General features: G+C 43.9%; 1 protein-coding gene across 2 annotated transcripts in view; it reads left to right on the top strand.

Moving 5' to 3' along the window:
• The window catches only part of cacna2d2a (calcium channel, voltage-dependent, alpha 2/delta subunit 2a), a 278,517-nt gene that overhangs the window by 159,520 nt on the left and 93,829 nt on the right, over positions 1 to 25,168 (top strand). For both annotated transcript variants that reach the window (XM_084061443.1, XM_084061442.1), the window contains exons 5-6: positions 4,202 to 4,249; positions 14,183 to 14,321. In XM_084061443.1, the coding sequence (XP_083917569.1) occupies positions 4,202 to 4,249; positions 14,183 to 14,321 (187 nt within the window). The remainder of the gene's footprint in view (positions 1 to 4,201; positions 4,250 to 14,182; positions 14,322 to 25,168) is intronic.

The raw sequence follows: 25,168 nt of genomic DNA, 5'->3' as shown, positions 1-25,168 counted from the left end.
CAATCCTGCTGTCAGCATCACTGGCACAACACAACAGCACAGCTTTGGCTCTACCTCTCTCACTATCTCCATCTCTCCCTCCCTCTACGTCTCCCTCTTTCTCTCTATCTCTCTCTCTCTCTCTCTCTGTCCCTCCCTCTGTCCCTCCCTCCCTCTCTCTCTCTCTCTCTCTCTCTCTGCCTCTCTCTGTCCCTCCCTCTCTCTCTCTCTCTCTCTCTCTCTCTCTCTCTCTCTCTCTCTCTCTCTCCCTCTCCGTCTACCTCTTTCTTTCCCTTCTCTCTCTCTCCCCCCTTCTCTCTCTTTTTCTCTACCTCCCTCTCCGTCTGCCCCCCTCTCTCTTTCTCTCTCTCTCGGCTCTGCAGAGACCAAGCTATTTTTAGCCCTGGCAGTGCCCTCCCTCCCTACTGCGCCCAACACCAGCATCGCCACCACCAACCGCTGCTGCCGCCACTTCTCCTCTCCTCTCCTCTCCTCTCCTCTCCTCTCCTCTCCTCTCCTCTCCTCTCCTCTCCTCTCCTCTCCTCTCCTCTCCTCTCCTCTCCTCTCCTCTCCTCTCCTCTCCTCTCCTCTCCTCTCCTCTCCTCTCCTCTCCTCTCCTCTCCTCTCCTCTCCTCTCCTCTCCTCTCCTCTCCTCTCCTCTCCTCTCCTCTCCTCTCTTCTCCTCTCCTCTCCTCTCCTCTCCTCTCTTCTCCTCTCCTCTCCTCTCCTCTCCTCTCCTCTCCTCTCCTCTCCTCTCCTCTCCTCTCCTCTCCTCTCCTCTCCTCTCCTCTCCTCTCCTCCACATTGCCCCGAGCCTCAGCCTGTATTCCTCCTCTCCACCGTCTTAACCCAGAGCAGTCCACTGAACCACATTATTCTGACCCCTCTCCCCTCCATCAAAGCGTGACGTCGCTGTCGGAAACCTCATATCTCCCGGTTTTCAACTTTTCAACTTGTTTCAATCAATCCACAAGCTCAAGCAGAACCTGTAGATCGGCGGTTTCAACTATTCGTGAAATAAGAAATTGTGGAAGTACTTAAGTGTGGGATTTTAATCAATGAAAAGTATCAACAAAAGCTTATTGTGACTAAATGGTACATTTATATACTGTAGCCCCTTTATCCAAAGCACTGTGCATTACATTCACCCATTCACACACACACATTTACACACCGACGGCAGAGGAAACCTTGCAACCATAGCAGTTAGGGGTTCCGTGTCTTGCTCAAGGACACTTCGACAGTAACACAGGGAGAGCTCGGGATCGAACCCGGGAACCTTCCGATTTTCAAGCAGCAGCAGCTATTGCTGCCCTCCACATCAAGGGTTCCCAAACTTTTCAGGCTGCGACCCCCCCAAAAAAAAAACTTGAACTTGAACAAACACAATTGTAGGTATTACAGTACATTTAGTTTGACTCGGTTCCACAGATGAATATTGTAAAAATAGCCGAACTACAAGCTCGCAACACCTCGCACTGCAAGGCGTTGTGAGCTTGTGGTGAGCTTGTAGATCGCCTTTTTCTTACGGAATATTTGACAATTTGGCCAATTTGGTATCGAAAAGGTCTTAAAAGTAATTAAATTGTCACTTTAGAAATGTGCAGATACCCTGTATATACTACTATATGTTGTTTACTGTTGAGTGAGAAAACAAATATTGCACATTAAGCTAATCATCTGGGCCCGACCAACCGTTTGGGAACCACTGCTCTACATAACTACATCGGACCAGTTGGAACACAGGTTATTTTTTCCCCCATTTCCCCATTACCTGAAAAAGTTACATTTCGGGACATATGAGGTTTCCGCAGGACAGCGGCGACGATGTCCACTACAGCTCCTATGCAGAGAGAGGCAGATTTCAGACACTCGGGTTGCCCTTGAGAGTGTGTCCTTTTAGCCAGCCTCCTCCTCATGATAATGAGGCGGGCCCCACGGCCGCTGCTGGCCGCCCGCATGCAGCCACCGGCCCCGGCCTGCCCTCACGCTCCCCTCCACCGGAGATAAAGACGCCAGCCCAGAGGAGAACAGGAGGACGGGGGAGGTTAAGGCAGGCGATTCCCAACCTGTGGGCGGGGGCCCCACTGGTGGGCCGCCCGTGAGGCTATTGAAAAACACTTGTTAATGATAATATAGACTTTAATGATAATATAGCTTTAATCTTACAATAAATGCGCAAACTCTATGTACGTATGTATGCATGTCCGTCTGTAGTTCACGTATCTCGAGAACCGTCCTTCCGATCGACTTCAAACGTTGTATGCAGGTGTGTACATGTTGTTTTAGAGACATTAGCATCATGTGCAGGTGTGTACATGTTCTTTAAAATACATTAGCGTCATATGCAGGTGTGTACATGTTCTTTAAGATACATTACCGTCATATGCAGGTGTGTACATGTTCTTTTAGATACATTAGCGTCATTTGCAGGTTTGTACATGTTCTTTTAGATACATTAGCGTCATTCGCAGGTGTGTACTTTTAGAGACAGACATTGGCGTCATATGCAGGTGTGTACATGTTCTTTTAGATACATTAGCGTCATTTGCAGGTGTGTACATGTTCTTTTAGATACATTGGCGTCATATGCCGGAGTGTGCATGTTCTTTTAGAGACATTAGCATCATATGCAGGTGCCTGTGTACATGTTATTTTAGACTAGAGACATTAGCATTTGCAGGTAGTAGGAAGGGGGTCTGTGCTCGGCTGTGGACCAATGCGTTTGGTTACTGGGGCCAATGAGGCAGTGCAGCATCACGGCGCTCATCTTGTTGTGGTTTCATTGCCTCTCCCTTTGCCTCCCCCCCCTGTTTACTATGCTGTTTACTATGACTCATCACTGCCAGCTGAGGCTGTTAGGACTCCCAGGGAGAGCAGCGCTTTCCACTTTATTCTCTTCTCATTACTTTTTTTCCTCCATGCTACATCTGAACACGTTATCGCCGCCGTGCCCCCCCCCCCCACACACACACACACACACAAACACACACACACACACACACACACACACACACACACACACACACACACACACACACACACACACACACACACACACACACACACACACACACACGCACGGACACACACGCACGGACACACCACTACATACATTCCTCGACCCCCCACCCCACCTCACCCCACCCCACCACACAGACAAACCACAATGTGACCACCGTGTTCCGAACACGGGACTTGAACACGTGACACATTGCCAGTGGTGGACGGTAACGAAATACATTTACTTGAGTACTGTACTTTTTTTGAGCATAATGTACTTTACTTGTATTTGTATTTTGTAGTGGCTCACTCCACTACAGTACAAAGGTACAGTACTGTACCTTTCAAAGACAAATATTGTACATTTTGAATTAAGCCCTATTTCAAATAGTGAAAATAGTAGATCTTCAAGGTGGTTGTAGATCTGCTATTTTAACTATCATTGATTTTTTTTTCTGGGATAATCTGAATTTTGTTTTGCTTTTGAATACCTAAGTATTTTTAAAAGCAAGTACTCCAATTACATTTGACCAGTCCAGGAGTAGCTATACTTTGACTCGAGTACTTGGTCCACCACTGCACATTGCACATTATCTTAGCCAAAGAAATCATTATCTCGAATAATGACATGGCATTTTCTTTTTTTAATTCTCTCAACAACAGAGATCTGCTCACCTACCTTCATGACCTACTTCCATTCTATACTCTTTGCACATCACACTACTGCCACTGTGTGTTCTGTGATGCTGATTATATTCTCATGCTGAAATGGTGTGAGTGAATATAACCATGATGACTCTCTCTAGCTTCTTCTTCCCACCAATCACCATCGCCAAATGGAGAGAGAGGAGTCGCTTCTTCTTTACAGGGGATATAGGCTCTCTGCTATATCTTTACAGGGGATATAGGCTCTCTGCTATATCTTTACAAGGGATATAGACTCTATGCTATATCTTTACAGGGGATATAGACTCTATGCTATATCTTTACAGGGGATATAGACTTTATGCTATATCTTTATGGGGGATATAGACTCTGCTATATCTTTACGGGGATATAGACTTCTCTGCTATATCTTTACAGGGGATATAGGCTCTCTGCTATATCTTTATGGGGGATATAGACTTCTCTGCTATATCTGTACGGGGGATATAGACTTCTCTGCTATATCTTTCTGTCCTCACCTGTTTCTTTTTTCCACTTTTTCTTTTCTGCGCAGGAGAGTGACATTTCATACTACGATTCAAAAAAGGATTCGGACTATTCTGTGAGTACGGTTTATGGCCTGTGCCCAGTCTGCCCACCTCCCCCACCACCCCCCACCACCCCCAAACCCGTCCGCACCCCCCTTCTCCAACCCTTTCCCTGTATACCTGTACCTCTAGTCTAACCCAGTAATCCTTTCACTTGCCCTGTCACCCTGTTTCCCTGCACCCCCTCATCCACCCTCCAGCACCCCTCCACCCCCCCCCCCCCCCCCCCCCCTCCTCGCCCTCCACGGTGTTTATGTGTCGCCCCCCTCCAGTCTGAGGCACCCCCCCCCCCCCGGGCTGTCTATGTCTGTTAGTGAGGTGACACCACTTTACAGTGAATCTGTCTGACAAGTGTACCAACCTGTTTATTTATACTCCGCCGTACGACGCAGCCGGTGTGGCGACTCCATCGTACAACGACGTATAAATCGCCTATAAGGGGCCGGTGTTGTGCATGTGACAGCACCCCGGAGCCCCCCCCCCCCCCCCCAAACCCAACCCTACGCATCCCTCCCAGTGTCCCCCGACCTCAAATAACAGTGATCATTGTGGACCTCAGCGAGGGCTGAGTAAACCCTCTTATGCCAGCCAAGATGCCATTCGTGCCAACGGGTGTCATTCATATTTACATGCAAGAGATATGCAATGACTTTGAAAAGGACGTCATCGATTCGACGCTAGGACTGGGGGTTCCAACCTCTCTCTCCAGCAAAAGGCCCCTGCAGGTAAATTGGTGTTTTGGGTAATGGTTGTCTAACCGGTGTGTCACTGGTCTGGCCGTAACGCCTGCAGTTCTTTCCTCAGCGATAGGTCACAAGCTCGCGAGTCCCCTAGCCCCACTGATTGATTAGCTATCACAGAGGGACTGCGAGAATTCCCCAGATCACCAAAGCACAAAAGGTTGAAAGTAAGTGTGTGTGTGTGTGTGTGTGTGTGTGTGTGTGTGTGTGTGTGTGTGTGTGTGTGTGTGTGTGTGTGTGTGTGTGTGCGCGTGTGCGTGTGCGAGAGAGAGAGCGAGACACACAGAGAGAGATATAGGGAGAGAGAGAAGCAGAGGAGCAATAAATCACGGTGTGATTTTCTCTTTGTTGCACGCCACTCCTGTGATTAATGACACGGCGCTTTAGGGCCTGTCAGCACGTCTAATTGGAGAGCATCGGTCATCATTAACATGGCACGGCAAGGGCCGGGGCCCCCGACACACCCTCTGACCCGCGCACAGACAGCCCCACAACCCACCCAAAGACAGCCATAGAGGTCACACTAAGGTCACACCCACCCCACCCCTAACGGCACTGTGAGGTTCTCTGACGCACGAGCGGCGCTTCGATGAGCACCCTAATATAGACACGCTTTTCAGACCTCTTGACTCTGATGATCTGAAGGCCTACTTTATACTTCATCGCAATGGCCGTGTCGCTTTGCCAAAAGTAGCTGATTATCGAGTGTCACTTTTTTACACTTGGAAATCTGGTATTTTATGGCGAGTGACACAGTCATACCATGAAGTATGAATGACCCATTAGTCCTGCTGATATCCTACTGAGGAGATGGTAAGATAAACACGGGTTAAAAAGAAAGGTGAGTGCATGGTTCCTTAAGCCCGCTTCATACTTCGGCGTACGACGTTGTCGCGTGTTGAAAGTAGCCGGCCTACAAGCTCACAACGCGTAGGTCGGCTATCTTCGGCGCGCGACACCATAGTGCGACGGAGCATAAATTAGGCTTTACTGTCCTACTTTAACTAACCTTCTCTATTCTGTTTCCTATAATGAACTTTTTCAGAACTATTGTATGTTTTTCTTAACATTGTCAATATATCTCTAACATTGTTTAAGTTATCTACTTGCATGTCAGAATAATAAGTCCAGTTGAGTTACTCTGTACGTTAGCCTAGCCCTAAATATTGGTGCTGTACATAATTTGGTAAAAGGGATGAAATAAGCTACAAAGGTAATTATTCAGACCTGCTGCCAATGAATATTGCCTATGCACCTTGCTATATAGACACCATGCAAACAGATGACTGTTGATGAACCACATGATGATGAGATCAAAAAGTGTCCTAACTCTCTCTTTCGACGGGTCTCGTATGTATACATTTCAAAATAATTTTATGTTTTAAAAAGATTTTTCAAAAATAGTGGCCAAAGCTTAGTGGGTAGACCGTCTGGTAATCAGAAACCACGAGGAGTGGCTCTGAGCAGCCATCAGATGGGTGAAGCCGAAACTGAATTTCCCACGGCATTAATAGGTCTATCTTCTTCTTGTGTGGGCTGAAGTGGTTAAGAAAGTAGCTATAGCTCTCACTCTCACTCTCTCTCTCTCTCTCACACACACACACACACACACACACACACACACACACACACACACACACACACACAATCTCTCTCTCTCTCTCGCTCTCTCTCTCTCTCTCTCTCGCTCGTTTCTCTGCTCTGTTTCTCGGAGGGCCATAAGCTCATAAGTGATGTGGAGTGGGCCCTGCTTGGGTGAAGGTGGGGAATGAAAGAGTCTTCAAAATGTCATCCCTGGCCTCTTCAACCTTTAATTAAACCTTGAGAATGGGGAGATAAAATTAACAAATTGGTTAATGAATCGAGCAAAACAGGTGGTGGATGGCTGAAGAAAATGAACCAATCAGTCTTTCCTGCGTGGATTTATTTAGATCCTAATTAGAAGCTGCCTTGGTTAATTATGATTGGGCTCTTTTAGAAAAAAAATGCGTCCCTGACTCCCTGACTAGAATGACTGGCTAAGACACAAACAAACAGCTTCATGTGTCTGACATGAAGGAAAAACTAGCCAATCTCTGCTACTGACACATCCCTAAGCCAATCAGAATAACTCACAGCTCAACCTTGTACTGTAGCTAGCTGCCTTGTAACTATTTTTGCTTGTTGACTTCGTTGACTTTTTCTTTTGTTTATAATTCATCAAATCAATGACGTGCGCAAAATAGGGACACCCGGTTGAAAGCAGTTAAACTGGCACAATAATCTTATGAATTGAATTTGAATTGAAATGAAAACATTTCTCTAAAATATTTTTTTATGATTTTAAAAAATGTACTTTTCCTCTTCCCAATAGTACCCCTCCTGGCGGCTCCAGCGGGGGCCGCAGCCCTCACATTGAAAACCACCGATCTGGTACCAAAGATGTCTCAAGTCCAATTAAGTCCAATGAGATCAGCAGTGCTGATTATTGTATATCTGCTCCAACTCAATTCCCCGCAGTGTCTCAAGGAGCCATGTCAGTAGATCTCTGCTAAACTAGCATTAATCCAGGGCTAAAGCCATCGCCCCTGATAATAAATTAATCAATGCTATGAAGCCGGCTCCTTGTGATTTTATGAAGTAAGCATTGGATTCCTGCTACATTAATGCACCGGCGTTCAGCGGCAGCATTACTTTAATTGACAGCACTGCTAGCAGACAGTGCATCTCATTACATTCCTTTCCTTTTAATGGTATTGCAATTGGAATATAACGTATTGACTTAAACGACTTGATGAGCCAAGGCTTGATGCATTTACTTGCAAAGTTTTGCATTGCGTTGCTGTCGGCCAGAAACCTCTTATCTCCATATTTGATATCCCTATTCAACCGTGTCACACAAAAATAGCCAACCACAAGCTCAAAACAAGCTGCATGGGTATATGCATTTTGAGCTTATAGATATATTTGCTATTTTTGTATTCGTATCCTGAAATCAACGCCGGCTTAATGTTGACTTTAGAAACAATGGCTGCTGAAGAAGCAGTGAAACTGTTAAATGCGTTGGCAGCCCCCGGATCGTGAGGCGTAAGTTTTCCACTGCACCCCCCCCCCCCCACCCACCCACATATGAGGTTTCCACTCAAAATGCAACGATTGCTGGATGTTTTAGCTGCTGCAGACACATTGTTTTTATGTGAAGAGGTGGAGGCACCTTGGGGCCCGAGGGAGCAGGAGACCTTTTAAAAATTGAGTCATTGAAGTTAAATTGTGAAGTAGTCATGAATCACTTCCATAATTATTATGTTAATGATTTAGAGAGTGAAAGTACAGTGAGTCAGGCGAAGGGTGCATATGGCATTAAAAATGTTCTTCAGAAGAAGCAACAATGATTAGCTGGCCTATTAAGTTCAAGTTGTTGACTTAAGTGTTGTTTTTCAGCCCAGAACTGGCTTGTTATACTGATTTTGATTTTTAAGTATGACAAATTAAGGCCAATACGTACTCCTTCCGATGTCGGAAAATCTTCCTGTTGGGAAAGGCTTTCCAAACTATAGTCCGGAGAGTTGGGACATCTGGAGGTGCACGGGTTCCAAGGAAAGGTTCTGAGAGTTGTAGTTCCGAAGAAACGTTTGGACATAGGAAGGAGTATGTATTACGCGTGCTTTAGCCTGACTCCAAAACTACATATCTTGATGTCAACACGTGTGTATAGTCCTGTCACTGTTGAACTCTACAGGTGGGTCTTAAGGACGATATTGACAACCACTTCTACTCGGATACTCATGATGTTGCTTGCCACTTCTATTCACCTGACAGTGAGGAGTTTCACGAGAAGGCTTAACACACGCAGAGGAACACGTTGTTCTCCATAGTTACTTTCCCTGCAGAACATACACCCTGACCATTCTGTAGGAGGCGCTAGAGTGGTGACGGAGATCATCCTCCTTGCCTGGTTTCTAGTGATGGCAATTATCATTCATTTCAGTGACTAGAGTCATTTCGTTCCTGTTCCCGAAAAAGATGAATTGAAATAATTTGTTCACCCTTCAGTACTTCCGGTTCCGCCCCAATGACGAAATGACGAATGATGATGACTCTTCAGGCACTCAAAATGTTGCATTTTGCCACTGACTGGCTGAACCTCGCGTCACCAGGCTTAGGAAACTGAACGACTCGAGGAACGATTAAAGGCTGAATCACTTTGAACAAATCGCTCGCTAGCTACCCATCACTACTGGTTTTCCTCCCACGAGCACTGCCATTTGTGTACGTTGTAGCGCCCAGCCAAGCCTGATGCACCGTGGAGGATTCAAACCCCTGGTCTCTGCGGGTGATGGCCAGGAACTTTACCCCTGTGCCACCTCTACCCCTGTTTACCATCAAAAAGCTGTATGTAGACACAGCCACCAAAGTCCTAGGCTACAGAAGGAGGAAGAACAAAGAATGGCTAACCCCAGACACATGGATGAAAATAGAGGAATGGAAATAACTTAAGGCCTAAATGCTGTGCACCAAATCACCCAGGCTTCTAAGAAGCCTACAAGGAAAAGGACAGACAGGTGAAGAAGAGTGCCAAAAGCGACAAGAGGGCCTTTGTAGAGGATATGGCAATTAAAGCTGAGCAAGGTGCAGCAAGAGGTGAGATGGGTACAGTCTACAACATCACAAAGATGCTCAGTGACAAGTACACCAGCCAGTCAGCCTCTGTCAAAGACAAGGATGGCAACATCCTCAGAACAGAGCAAGAGAAGACTGTGAGATGGGCTCAACATTTTTGCGAGGTACTCAACTGCCCGGCGCCAGATGACCCTGCTAACCCTCCCCCAGCAGAGCATGTCCTCAAAATTGACACCAGTCCCCCACCTAATGAAGAGGTAAAGCTTGCCATCAAAGCCATGAAGGGTGGGAAAGCCGCCGGCATAGATTCTATACATTCAGAGATGCTGAAAGCCGACCTTCATACCTCATCAAGGTGCTCGCAGACCTCTTCAGAAACATCTGGGAGAAGGGAACAATACCTGATGACTGGGACAAGGGCCTGATTGTCAAAATCCCCAATAAAGGAAACCACCAAAACTGTGACAACTGGCGGGGGATCACACTGCTGTCGATTCCATTAAGAGTCTTCTGCAGAATCCTAATTTGCAGAATTTATTCCGCTGTTGATCAGACCCTGAGAGAAGAACAGGCAAGATTCAGGAGGGAGAGGGGATGCACAGATCAGATCTTTGCTCTGAAAAACATAATTGAGCAGTGCATAGAATGGAACACCGCACTGTACATCAACTTCATCGGGTTGTTCTATTGTCACTTCGAATGCAGTGTCCTTGTTAATGGAGAACCATCCGAATGGCTCACTGTAGAGTCTGGTGTACGACAGGGGTGTATCATGTCCCCCATTATCGTTCTGATGGCCATCAACTGGGTTATGAGGAAGACAACAGCCTACAGACCTCAGGGCATCCAGTGGACTCTGTTTTCTCAATTAGAAGACCTGGACTTTGCCGATGACCTTGGTGCTCTCCTCAAAACCTACCCATCTGCAGGAGAAAACTGACATACTTAACAAGTTTGCCGAACAAACAGGCTTGAACATCAACACTGCTAAAACACAAGTGATGTGCATTAATGCCACTCCAGATGCACCAGTCACTGTGAATGGGCACACTCTCGACTATGTCGAATAGTTCACCTACCTGGGAAGTCTTGTCAGTAAAGAAAACACAACACAAAAGGACATCGCAGCAAGACTAGGGGAGGCTCACAGTGTTTTTGTTAGGCTCCAATCCATCTGGAAGTCTAAGCTGTACACACTAAGAACTAAAATCCGACTTTACAACAGCAAATTAAGTCAGTGCTGTTGCATGGATCGGAATGCTGGCGAGTCACAACAAGTGATATGAAGAAGATCGATGCCTTCCACAATCGATGCCTCAGGAAAATCTGCCGCATCTTTTGGCCTCAGAGGATATCAAACAAAGAGGTACACAGGGTGACTAAGTGCAACAGCGTTGTGTTGGAGATCAAACGCTGTCGTTTGCACATGGCTGAGCCATGTGTTCAGAATGTGAAAGAAATTACATTGTGTTTGTTCTTTGAAATCTTTTTTTTACCACATTTTTATCCCACGATCTTGTAACCCCATTTTTTTTACACCCAGTGGCAATTGTCTATGTAATCCTGGGCACTACCTTCCCTCTGCCAACCTAGGGAGGCCAGGGCCGAGCTCATGCCTCCTTCAATGCATGAGAGCCAACTGACCTTCTTGTCACCTGACAGGGGAGAGTTTCCCTGGTAGGACGTAGCGCGTGGAAGGAACACGTTATTCCAACCAGTTCCTTTCCCCTCCATCAGGCACCCCAGCTGGCCAGGGGGAGGCAGTATAGTGACCAGGATTACTGCATGTTTTTGTGAGGGTACCTACCCTAGGGAACACGTGGAGAACATGCAAACTCCACACAGGAGGCGACAGTGCTACCGACTGCGCCACCGTGCCGCCACCGTGCACCCCATTCTTTGAAATCTTGACAAATGTATTTCATTGTGATACAGATGAATTGAAACTTGAAGTATACTACTTTGGTTCCATTGATCCAAGCCGGAAAACAATTGACTGATAATAAACATCCTCTGAAAAAGCTGAAAGCCTGGCGTGTTAAGAGGTTGCAAACGCCTTCAAGATTTTCCAGAAAAGATTGAGAACCACTGCAGTAATGGATGACAGACTATACCAACATGAGAGGATGGCAATGACTAAATTCATCTACTTAGGCCTTGACCAATGTTAGGGATGCAGGGATGCTAAATGATGAATTAGTGTTAATTGATGCCTTTGCAGGGTGTATCATGCAGCGGTCCTTTTGACTACTTTTTGTATTGTTTATTGTGACGATTTCTCAATAGGACATCAACATAACTGTTTTCCCTGCTCGTACCGACAACAGCTTGTAATTGCAATTTAATAGTCAATTAAAGCCAGGCCATCAATCAATTTCTGCTCTGGACATGGGGTTTTGATTTAATCTCAAACCAAAAAACAAACAGTTTTTATCATGTCAAATCCAATTAGCCTGCGCCGCTCCAAAATGTGTGTATTGGAGTGCTACAGATGTAGCGATCATAGAAATGTCACTTTTTAACTGCATACACATTCAACAATGATGGTGATTTCAACAAAAGTTATTGTTTGTAAAGATTGCAAATTTTGTTTCAGGCAGAAAAAACTTGTTTAGGCAAAAATGTCTTTAATACAGTTTAAAATAAAAGGCTATTGTTTTCTCAAATGTTTGTCCTTTCACTTGACACTTTTCAAATGCATTTGCAGCATTAGCCCGAAATGAATTATGTGCTAATGGAGGATAGAAGCACGACAAATGATGTGGGACTTCTCTGATGTGGAGAAACAGTTAGTTAGCAGAGAAATGACCTTGAAAAGACCTCCTGGGCTTTCATCTGTGTGTGATATAGTCGCTTCATTTCTGATTACTTTCATTTGAGTTTATATTTCCTCTTACAGGCTCTTAGTGGGCATCCTAAACATTCATAGAAACAGATAGTGTCATCTGTGCCAGAGGGGGACTTTTCTATCGACACTGTCGATGCCCATGATGCCCATATATGGATATCAGGGATCTCCATATACAGTATGGGCATAAAAGGGACAAGGACTGATACACAGAGCCCATATACAGTATGTATGGCATATCAGTTGGATCGGCTGTGCGACGTAGGTGTGAGGGCCGCGTAGCCCGAAGTGAAAGTGGTTAAGTTTGTCTGTGGTTTTTATATTGAAAGAAAATCATTAACAAGAGCTTGTGACTAAATGATATCTACATTGGATCCACTGGAACACAGGTTATATTTTTCTCCCCATTTCTTGAAAAGTAACCCTTTTGGACAGTGACGACACACAGTAGAAAAACTTGCCCAAATGCCAGTGAAAATTACATATATTTATGCCGAAATACCCCTCTATGCCTGGTGGAGGAGGTCACTATTTGAGTGGGTGGTAGAAGAACACAGCAGTGATGAAGCTGGTTTGCTAGTTATCGGCAGGGAGATAATTTGCATGGCACCTTACATGTGTGTGAGTGATAGCCATCATCTTAGGCTACTAATTGAATCCCTCTGCCTGGCATCTGCTTTGATACCCGCTGTTGTTTGGAGATGACAGGTTGGGGAGAGCAATCCATATCTGAAGGCAGACAAAAGAGGCAGAGTAATTGATGTTTTCTGCTCTGAACCCTATCCAAACATTTCATTAGAATTCTAATTCAGTGCAGATTTTTAGTGCTGGGGTTCTCAAAGTGGGGTCCTAGGGATTCAGCATTCCTTGAGCAGGTTCTAAACTGACCCTTACAGCTCTGTAACTCTGAGAGCATAAATGGAACCGTTTGACTCCATTTGTACGCTCTCAGAGTTATGGGCGGTCCTTGAAATTGAACAATTTGAGAACCACTGTTTTAATGATAATGATAATGAATTTGTAAAGTGCTTTTCCAAACCATGTTACAAAGTGCTTTACAGAATAAGGTAAAAGAGCAGCATAATAACCATGAGAATTGAACAAGCACATAAAATCAATGGGTAAAATAATTAAAATGAGGATAACAGAGAACAAACACAATTAAAAGCTAATAACACAATACTGCTGATACACAGGCAAAACCATGAAAAAGCCCTTAACCCATTAAGCTGATTCTACAAATGTCTTTTAAATCCCAACAGTTTTCTAAAAAAACGTATGTTTCTATATCAGTGGTGCTCAAACTTTTCCATGTCAAGGACCCGCAAACTTATTTGTAATTGGCCACCGACCCCCATGTCAAAATATTTTGTTCCAGGGACCCCCAGAAGCACAGATTTGAGTTCAAAATGTTCGCTTTAAAACAATATATATTCAAAGATTTGCACACATTTTCACGATTTTTCAAAAATAGCACTCGGTGCCGCGCTATGAGCTTGTACATCTGCTATTTTTGAAAAGCCAAATGTAAAATAATGTTTTTTTTAGCTCAAATCACACAGATGCGTTCCAGGTCTTAATGGGTTAACCTGGAGCAGATTTTTAGAAGTGATTTTAAAAGAAGACTGCTAGCTGCTAGTAGTGCGGTGAGACTTGGGTCTGCGTCTTTCACCTTGTTTGTCTGTCAACTTTTTGTATGAAGTGTGCTCATCCGTGTATGTGTGTGCGTGTGTGTGCGTGTGTGTTTGTGTTCCCTGCAGTCAGAAGACGGAGAGGAGGAGAACCTGATGGAGAATCCGTTTTCGCTGGATCTGGAGTTTGTGTACGACTCCAGCTTCAAGAACAAGGTCAACTACAACTCCAGTGCTGTCCAGATCCCCACAGACATCTACAAAGGCTGTGAGTACTGTACTGCGTGCCGCTTATGGTCTTGCACGTTGGCGTTGGCTCATGCCAACACCCCTGTGTTTGTTTGTTTTTTTACAGCAATTATTTTTAGAGGCTAGGTCTCTATGAGAGGGTCTGAGTGTGTGTGTGTGAGTGTGTGTGTGGGTGGGGTATCTGTGTCTGTGTTTCCGGAGGTAATCTTGCAAAAGGTTTGTATGCATGCTGCTAGTTTTTCTTACAAATGCTGTTTTGTTTCATACTTTTATACTTAACCTTTTAAATATTTAACTATAATAATTGTATAATGGAAGTCAGTTGGGCTGTGATCACAATCATACAGAGATACATCATAGATATGTCATAGATGACTGATGTCAGGCTGGCCGCATGAAGTCCGAGATCCACATTGGACCTACACTGTTCGCGTTCCCATTTGGATCCCAAGATCCACATGATTTGATATATTTTAATCTGCTCACTGAATTATCTCAAAGGTACACACGGAGAGGTGGAACTACACAAAATATTTTAAACCCTTCCACTTGATTTTGTATGTTTTGATATTGGCCACGTTGAATTTTGTGCATTTTCCACTGTCTCAGGGAAGAATGAATGACCTTGCATTCAGGAAACAGGAAAATAAAGAAACTTGTAGCGTTGATGTTGAACCTCATGAGTATCCTAAATGGCTCATTCATACTTCATGGTACGGCTTGGACGCTCTGTGAAAATAACAGATGACATTTATTTGTGCAATGAATGCCTCTTCCTCCACATTTTTCCCAGTCACTGGCAAAATACAACCTGTCTCTCCGCAGAGAGACACCACCCACGTCAATGTATTCCCCTGTGACGCAATGTCCGTCTTGTAATAAGCAGTGATAATTAGACAAATATTGTGCAAATGTTATTAAATAAGGCTTAGTGGTCATTTTGTATCCATAAGCATCCTTCTCCTTTTCATACAGAACACTTAGGTAAATTTGAGATGGACTATAGCAGGGGTTCTGAAAGTGGGTTCTGGGGAGCCCCAGGCGCCTGTGACGGGGTCCCCGGAAAAATGACTTAATATAGCACCAAAGAAAGAAAAATGTAGCATCAAAGTTTAACTAGCCTCGTTCCCAGCCTTTTCTCATCTCCGAGGAGGTCTCGCCCGGCTTGAAATTTAACCACTTTAACCCTATTTTACACCTTCGACAATTCAAAAATTGCAGATCTACAAGCTCACAACACGTATGGCGCATTGTGAGCTTGCAGATCTGCTATTTTCGATTCGACTTGACCTTTTCATCCAGCTGGGAGTATCAGCCAGCACCGTTGTACAGGAGCGTGATTGTAGATGACAGAAGTTGCGGTTTGTTGTCCCTCCTGCCTGACACAATGCTGCTGACCTGCAGGCATCTCATCCAAGTCCCATCGCTGCAAAAAAAGGACAACAGAGAAACGTCCGTACCTACCTCTGAAATTCTCTCCGTCAGACGGACGAGACATTTTCCCACAATGTGTGCTTTTGTCTCTCTCTGTTATTGTCTAGCCGTGCACCTGTCTTTATTTCACAGGCAGCGTGCCGCCAGCTGTGGTCTCCGGACCAATCTTATCAGAGTAATGCTTCGTTTATACTTTGTTGCGCATCGTGTCGCGCGGCGAAAATAGCCGACCGACAAGCTCACAACGCGTCGCGGTGCGACGCGTTGTGAGCTTGTCGATCGGCTATTTTCGATGCGCGATACCGACACGTAACCAAGTATAAATCCCGCTTCTGACACCCTTGGTCCAGAAGGAAATGTCAGAGGCCACAGCCACCTCACAATAAAGCAATCAAGTCCTGCCCCATTGTAAATGCAAGCCATTCTGTCGCCTGTTCTGCTTCCCCCCTTTCTGAAGAATGACTTAGAGAATAAAAGGCTTCCTGATTGAGCTGGTGGAGAGACTAGAGTGGTACAGTGGGAAGATGTTGTGTATGTGTGTTATTTTTTAGCTCTGCTCTGTAGAATACTTTCACTATTGATGTTGTTCAATCAGCTCCCATTGCGTGTTCTGCTGTGCTGAAGATTGCCAAACTGACGGGTTTTGTGCCAACTCCATTATGAATATGTGTGCTGTGCTTTTTTCTAGAGGCTGTTGATCAGCGTACACAGTTGTTGGCCGAACTCAAATCTTGAAGATGTCTTGTGACTGTTAGGGCTGTCAAAGCACATTAACGCATGAGGTTAATTCGAAATGGTTAACGCGTAAGTAATTAAAAAATAACACAACTGATGTTAATAATGCATCGATGTGTGTTATTTGTTTTTGTGACGCGACACCGGCCGCACGTTCTCCTAGTCTCGCCCTGACAGCAACACACACACACACACACACACACACGTTTGTATGGCTATACTTGTGAGGACATCGAAACTTAAATTGGGAAAACTCTGCGTCGCGCACACACACACACACACACACACACACACACACACAGTGCTGCTCTCAGCTCTTGTCACTCGGCTCGTCTTGTTTGGCCCACTTGAAAACAGTTTGCAGGTCTTGTCACAGTGTCAACTTACTGAAGATGATAAGTGTACGGAGCCCTTCTTGAACGCTTATCATTGGCAAAAATACATGAGACACTGTTCAGTGCTGTTTAAATAGGTCGCAAATGAGGCAAATTAACAAGGATATCATTCCTGTCGGGCAGAGCGATGGTGGGAGCAGATTCTTATGCCTAATTCTTTCGTACAATGGTGTCTCGCACTGAAAATAGACGATATACAAGCTCACAACGTGTCGCATCCGCGACACGTTGTATATCGGCTATTTTTGGCATGCGACACCATCATACGACGGGGGTATCAGGTTCCATATGTTGTTCGTCTGCAGTCCCGTGGAGCCAGCGTGGGGCCTTTGGGAGTCTATTAAAGTGCTAGAGGCGTGTGAGGTGTCTAATATAGGCAGATTGTTTTCCTCCAGGTCCAGAGAGGTCTGGATCCTCAGTCTGGACGTGGGTTTTGGGATCAGTGGAGTATAGCAGCAATGTGAGTGGGTCGACTGGCTGCATAACCCTGGGGGGGATATGCCAGAGAGAGGCACAGAGAATAAAACAACCCCACATGAATGGACCTATAGAGTCCAGATTGATATGTATTTCGCTGTGGACCCCCATCTTGAATTTTATGCAAGGGTCTCCCATAAGAGAAGATTTGTGTTATTCAAAATGATTCAAGATTCAAAAATAGCCGACCTGCAAGCTCACAATGCGTCACATAGCAATGAGTTGTGAGCTTGTAGACCAGTGATACAAGGACAACATGGTTGTGAAATTCTGTAGTGTTACGGTATGTTTGACTGCATGGACATGCAAGGAGCATCCACTCACTGTGAACACCACTGTGCTCCGCGTGTGCTCTTTGAGTTTGATTATTATTGCAAACGATGTCCATTAGCACTGTGCAGTGGGAGCCTGCTTGCTTTGATTTTGTGCACATTGAGAATTCAGAGCATGAAGAGGCGGTCGTTTGACCAGAAAATGCTATAAATATGCAAGCGAAAGAAGATAACCGTTTTCTAGTCTCTCGAGGACGGACTGTTTGGCTCGCACGCAATTTTCAAAATGCTTCCGCCTAACAGTGTGTACATCGGGAGCATCGAAAATGCCAAGGAGAAAAAAACGGATGACCTTGTCTGCCCTCCTCTGAGACGAGTGAGTTGACAGAAATGGTACCATGTTATAATGAGCATTTCACTAAGAGACCACACCTCTACTTAAGTTTAACGATTTATTGAAACGTAATGAGATGAATGTGGAAAAGGAATGAGGAACTCAAGCTAGGGCGAGACGCAGGGTGGGGGCGTAGTCTCAGGAGCTGACAGCCATCGGGTATGTGAATGGGGATTGGCTAATGAGTGAAGGTAGGTGTGGTAGATAGGGAAGCGATTGAGAACGATTGGCCGTGATAAGCAGAGGGTGGTCTCTACTCCTAAACTTGCATTGAACACAACTTCATTAGTGAGGACCAATTATATGAAGATAGGTTGAAACGTATTTTGGTTACGTATTTTTAAAAGAAAATACTCCAACACTTTAACTAAAGTAGAAATTTGACAGAGCAACTTTCATTTGCAGTCGAATAATATTTGACCAGGAGTATCTATAATTTAACTCAAGTATTGGGCGTTGAGTATTTTGTACACCACTGACCGCCAAGATATCAGAAACAACTGCAACTCTCTGGGCGCCGGGCAGATGCCATGCCGGGACAGAGTCACGTCGCGGGAGAGAGGAATTATGGGATTGGGAAAGGCGAGGGAGGAGAGACACTTTAACAATAGAAACCATTTAGAAAAAGATTTTTTTTTTCTCCCCGCCTTTTTTTTTATTGTGATCCTTTCGGCAAGCTAAATGAGGCAATGTATGCGTCCTGGTTTTTGATTTGTCTGTGAGGGCAGTTTATTGAGATTGAGAGTGTTCCCTGAGCCGCAGTAATGAACCATTTTATGATTCATTATCCCAACGCATGATTCCGGCTGCCAAGTCTGCAAACTTTCTAATTAGCTTAGGTCAAACATTCACACAGTTTTCCTCTAATTATCATTGCTTATTAAAGGATGGACACCGGCACAGCCTGAGTCACAGGGGAATAAAAATTGACGTGGGTGGGTGTCGCTCTGCGGCGAGAGACAGTTTTATTTTTATTTTTGTGCCGGTGACGTTTATGGAAATGGTTTTGGATGAGACAGGGATTTGCTAAATAATTGCAAAGGAAGGGCTTCTGGGCATATAATCTCTGAAATAATCACTGAGAAATAGGAAGGAACAACAGCAGAGGGGATATACAAATTGTTCCTGCGAGACATGGCGGTGTAGATTCAGTAGAATCATCTGGTAATTGGACCAGGTTTGTACTGTAAATAGGCAATAATAAGCCTTTTTGTCCTTGCACACGTAGAAGACGTGAAAAATTGTGCCAGCTTTTTTTCCTTTTCTATCATTCAGTTATGTATGTTGTTTTCCGTTGCTGTCGGGCAGAAACCTCATATCTCCATATTTCAACGTTTTATTTTCGTCATATAGTGTTACACAAAAGTAGCTGATCTACAAGCTCACAACACATCTCACAAAATATTTTCAATTTCGTCTTTTGTTTTTTTTTAATCACAATTATTCATTAAAAAGATTTTTTTTTTCAAAAGAATGTCTTAAATAAAGAAATGCATTTAAGAAATTCCATTAAAAAATAAAATAAATACACTTTTGAAGTAGTGTAAATAGCAGATCTACAAGCTCAAGCTGTGAGCTTTTAGATTGCGTGTCACTAGTTTGGCTACCGGGAAGACATCAAATTTCTCTTTTGGGTCACGAACAAAAAAGTTTGGGAACCACTGCTATAAAACACCCACAACTACGTTAGCGTTTGCGTAGGAATAAGCAGCAGCTGCAGACACGGCTCAAAAAAAAGGGGGGAAAAAAGAGAGAGTTTAATTCAGAACAAAAAAAAAAGCTCAGTCATGTGTGTCCTTTCATTACATTTGAATCTTTCAATATAAAGTTAAATCCTCCCCTTGCATGCAGAGCCTGTTCCTACTGGCAGACATACAGTCACTCTGTCACTTTCTCATTGTAGAAGACAGTCACTGGCAGAACTGTGGCCATTAAGAATGGAATGGTGAGAGAGTGACTAATTGCGTGTGTAGATTAAAAGAGCAGGGGAAATGAAGCTTTCGGTGTCTCACATGAAGGGATTTAAACCCACAACCCACACACCCACCCACCCACCCCTCCTGTGGAGGCTGCCGCCCATACCATGTAACTAAGTACATCCTATTATAATTCTAGTAAGCTCACGGTGACGGTGGTGGTTGGTGGTAAGTGGTTGGTGGTAGGGTGGACTCTTGATCAAACTGCGCATGCGTCGTTGTGTGCCAGGTTTCGCGAGAGAAACAAGCAGCGAGGTCTATGAAAACGAGGCCAAACCAAACGAACCCTATAACACCAACATTGGCCCTAAAGCGCTTACAATCGGCGGACATGGCAACACCGACTCTACACCATAGACCCCGCCCACTCTCTGCTGTGGAAAGTAAACACTCCAGATTTGTTTCCCCACACACGATGCACATTAGCTCCATAAAGAACGGTTCTATGTCGTTCTCTTCCAGGATCGGGCGAACGTCCGCCAAGGCTCCGCTGTTTACCCTTTTGTATACATCGTATCCCAAAACTAATGGTAGATTCTAAACCGCACGGATGTGTAAGGTTTGGTCGGCTGCATAATATTTTAGGTCGCCAGCGAAACTACCCGTTTAAATCGCTTATTTAGTCAGCCTGTGGCCATGTTTCCCATTGTAGCCAAACCGGGAGCAGTAGTGGCAGCGGACGTAGGGTTTTTTTCCGGGTTCAATGGGAAACATGGCCACAGGTTTCGCGAGAGAAACAAGCAACGAGGTCTATGAAAACGAGGCCAAACCAAACGAACCCCATACCACCAACATGCAACCTGATAATAATGTCCAAAGCATGTCTGTGTATGTTTACATCCATTACTGTGTTGGCGTTAGTTGGGATTAATGTTTATTAGCCAAACCAAGTTACTATGAGCCGTTAGCGTGATGCTAAGCTAACGGACGTTTGGCGCTAGCATGCGGCTAACGCTAATGCTAACGTCGTCATCGTGACTTAATCAACAATGTAAACTTTTCATCAACACACTTTATGAACCTTACTGTGGTTAATATTATCAGTGCTACCCAAGTAGTCCATTGAAAAGTATTATTTTGGTGTATTTTGTGTATTGTAACTTGGACACTGTAACTTAATGGTAGCTGGGGCGACGCGTTGTTGGCTCATGGTTCAGAATGCCTCATGGGTATTGTAGTCATTTTCTGCTATTTCGGTTCTACTGTGATAGACTGTGCTACATTACCTGCTGTTTAATTGTGAATCATATATGCTATGAATATATGGTAATACAATGTTTATTTTCCTGTATTTCCAGGTTTATGACCTGAGTCATCTATGACCTGTGTGTCATCTGTGTGTCCAGTACTTTGTACTGTGTTGGTTAAAAAAGACAAAACACGAGTTGTGACAAAGACGTGTGATTCTCTGATTAATGTTGTTAGTGGTGTAAAATGCCATCAAAAATATACTCAAGCCTGCTGCAGGGCAACAGAAAATAGCAAGCCTATTTTGCTCTTTTATATAGCAAATTTTTATATATATACGAGGGGACGCGCGCCCTTCACCGGGTATGATGAAGGGCGCCCTTCACCGGGTATGGTCTAGTTTACTAAACACACTGCCCTCTCGCTGTGTTCTTGTGTTTTCACTGTTTGTTTTGGTTGCACCACCACACTACTCCAGTGTCTGATGACTGCTGGTATGGAGGGAAATCATTATTGTTTTGGTATGTATACACAGGGCAAAGTTACATACTATGCCTTTACAATTTTGAAGTACCTTTACTTTACTTGAGCTTGTCCATTTTTGGCAATATTTTATACTTGTACTCCAGTACTCTCAGAGGAAAATACTGTACTTTTTACTCCACCACAGTTATTTGAAAACTTACCAGTTACATTTAGATTTAGATTAGTATTAAATCATGCATTAACCTATTAAGAATTATATGTTATACTTTGTCTATTCAAAAATATCCCGCTGCATTGTGAGATTTTCAGTACTTACAGTACCCGTTTGGCGGTTTAAGTATATTTTGATGCTAACACTTTTGTACTTCTGTTCTCAAGTAACATTTTGAATACAGGAGTTTTACTCGTATTATACATACTTTTACTTAAATAAATAAAAACGTCTGAGTACTTCTTCTGCCATTGCTGCCCACTTTCTCATTTAAACATCACTGTTACATTCTGTTCCCTGTCCTTTGAATGTTAGCCAGCATCTCTGCTGTAGCATAGACTCCGTAGGCTGTGGACTCAATACTCAATACCCTCTGGGAAGCTCCAGGCCAAAATCACCCAGCAACGTGCGTGCGTGCGTGCGTGCGTGCGTACTTGTATTACTATACTTGTGAGGGCCAATTGTCCCTACAAGTATTGTAGAATTAGAGAAATAGAAATTGTGAGTATAGTTTTTCCGGTCCTCAAAAGAGAAATGGTTGTTTTTATGTTAAAATATATATATATATATATATATATATTTGTTATATAATTAGGAAAAGATTCAGGTTGTGGTTTGAGTTAGGATTAGACATTTAGAGGTTAGTTTTAGGGCTTCGGTTTGGAATTAGGCCTGATTTACACGTGGTTGCCGGTTTCATGCACCGAAAATAGACGATCACCATGCGTGACACATTGTGAGCTTGTAGGTCGCCTATTTTCGTCTCTAGGGTTAGTGTTAAAAATCTACTTTGTGCACCAGTGGTTCTCACTCATTTCAAGGTCCCCCAATAACCAATTGGACCTATTGGAACCCCCAAAGGAACCCTGAGGGTCCCTTGACCCCACTTTGAGAACCACTGACTTACGGCATGAGATTTCCATAATCTTGATGTCCTTAATTCTATTCTCCTTTTGTTTACATATTTCTAACTTGTCTGTAAAAAAAACACCACATTAGTAGTTGCAAAAAAAGAATTGAGATTTATTTTAAGTGGACAAAAAAAGCCTGCATTCAAGGTCAAAGTAGGGGTGTTCAAGTTTAACCACATGAACCCTAGTGCTCATATTCTGGGCATGTCATAATAGGTGAATATGTGGTGAAAATAGGCAAACATTGGGCTAAAATAGCTAAACTACACAATGCATCGTGTTGGGACACTTTGTGATCGGCATTTTTTGGCGAAGAGATTTGGTGTAGAGGGGAAAAAAGGAGGGGGTCATGGATAGATCTCTGGGGGACCCCATGACATACATACAGTAGGGTTTTAGTGGTTAATTCATATAATAATAATAATAATAATAATGGTGACTTGCATTTTTATAGCGCTTTTCCAAGTACTCAAATCGCTTTACAATGGTTCATTCATTAACACGGGGGGGGGGGGGGGGGGGGTTATTGGGAGGTAGTTATAGTTGTATAACATATTTGAGCAAACATATCATCTACACTTCACCATAGCTGTTTTCCAATACAGAGGCACATATGGAAAGTTTCCTTTGGTAACGAGTCACGACAAAAGACATTCTGCAATGTGCTGACAATTCACCCTGATGTGAAACTCGCTATAAAATCCTGTCTTGTGTGTGTGTGTGTGTGTGTGTGTGTGTGTGTGTGTGTGTGTGTGTGTGTGTGTGTGTGTGTGTGTGTGTGTGCGTGTGCGTGTGTGTGAGCACACGCGCACATGCAGCCTGCACTCTTGTCACCCACCCCAGGTGTTTTTAAAGGCTTTGGTGACACTTGTCAGCCAAGTCACGCTTTTTTCCGGGGATCAACTCAGTCCCCCTCAACATCAAGTCAGATTGAGGAGTTTGTGTGTGTGTGAGAGAGAGAGAGAGAGAGGGAGAGGGAGCGAAAGTGATTTTTAAAAAATAATTAAATAAACGGGTGAAAGAGGAAGTGTGAGGAAAGTAGGGGATGAAGGAAAAGGGGATTTAAAGTCATTTTTTGAGCCCCAAGAGAGAGCAGAAAGAGAGACAGGGATGAACACAGTGGGCTGTATTTCGTTGCTGTCGGGTGGAAATCTTGTAAATCCAAAACCGTTCCTTTATTATTATTATTATTATTTTTAAAACATTTTAAAATAGTGACGCGCTGCGTTGTGAGCTTGTAGATCAGCTTGTAGATCAGCTATTTTCACTACGTTTGTGAAACTCTTTAATTTACGAAAAAATTAAAGAGAGTTTTAATTTACGAAAAAAATAAACTTAAAAAGTTGAAATATGGAGATAGGAGGTTTCTAACCGATAGCAACGACTTATGAGACACTCTCTGTCAGACCCTCTCTTTCCTGCTCCTCACCCAGTGGGGGACAAAGTACTCAACCCCAGTACTCGAGTCAAAGTATAAATAATCCTGGTCAAAATATTACTCAACTACAAGTGAAAGTTGCTCAGTCAAATTTGTGCTTGAGTAACTTTTTTTTTAAAGAAATATCAATAATAGTTCAAATAATAGATCTACAAGCTCATAACATGTGTACATTATTAGCTTAAATACTGTAGATCTGCCATTCTTGCTGCATTTGAATTAGGGCTTAAGTGGTTATTTCATGATTCATGATTTTTCCTAGAAATGCTGTGGAGTGAAAGTATCCAAAAATACAAATACTCAAGTAAAGTACAGATACTGAAAAAAATTACTTAAGTACAGTACTCAAATAAATGTACTTCGTTGCTGTCCACCACTGCCCTCACCTATCCAGCTATACTGTTTATGCATCTCATCCAGCCACCCTGCACCCATCCACCCTCACTGTATATGACCCTCACCCATCCACCCTCATTGTATATGACCCTCACCCATCCACCCTCACTGTATGTGACCCTCACCCATCCACCCTCCCTGTGTGCGCCCAGTGGAGAGGCACTATCTCTCACCTGCACACTAATTAGAACATTAAGCTCGGCACACTCCTCTTCACTCACCACCAAGCTTACACATTTTATTTACCGCACTATTTTAATTACAAAACATCTTTGGAGGAAATATCCCTCCTCTGTAGGGATGTGATTCCTCCTCGTCAGAGTGTGATACTGCTTACACTGTACAGTAGCAGAAAGTCCTTACTAACATTTGATCCTGATGTACCTCCATGTTGTACATTTACAATGAATAAATAACGGATTTACAAAATTACCACGTCTGTTAAGCCAGTGGTTCTCAAACTTTTTAATGTCACAGACCCTCAAATGAATATGAATTAGGCCGCAGACCCCCATCTGAAAATATTTTGTGCCAGGGACCCCCATACAAGATT

The sequence above is a fragment of the Gymnoscopelus microlampas genome (genome assembly GCF_963454915.1).
Source record: "Gymnoscopelus microlampas genome assembly, chromosome: 7".
Taxonomy (NCBI): domain Eukaryota; kingdom Metazoa; phylum Chordata; class Actinopteri; order Myctophiformes; family Myctophidae; genus Gymnoscopelus; species Gymnoscopelus microlampas.
Note: the sequence above shows the minus strand (reverse complement) of the source record. Positions and strands in the feature narration are given on the sequence as shown.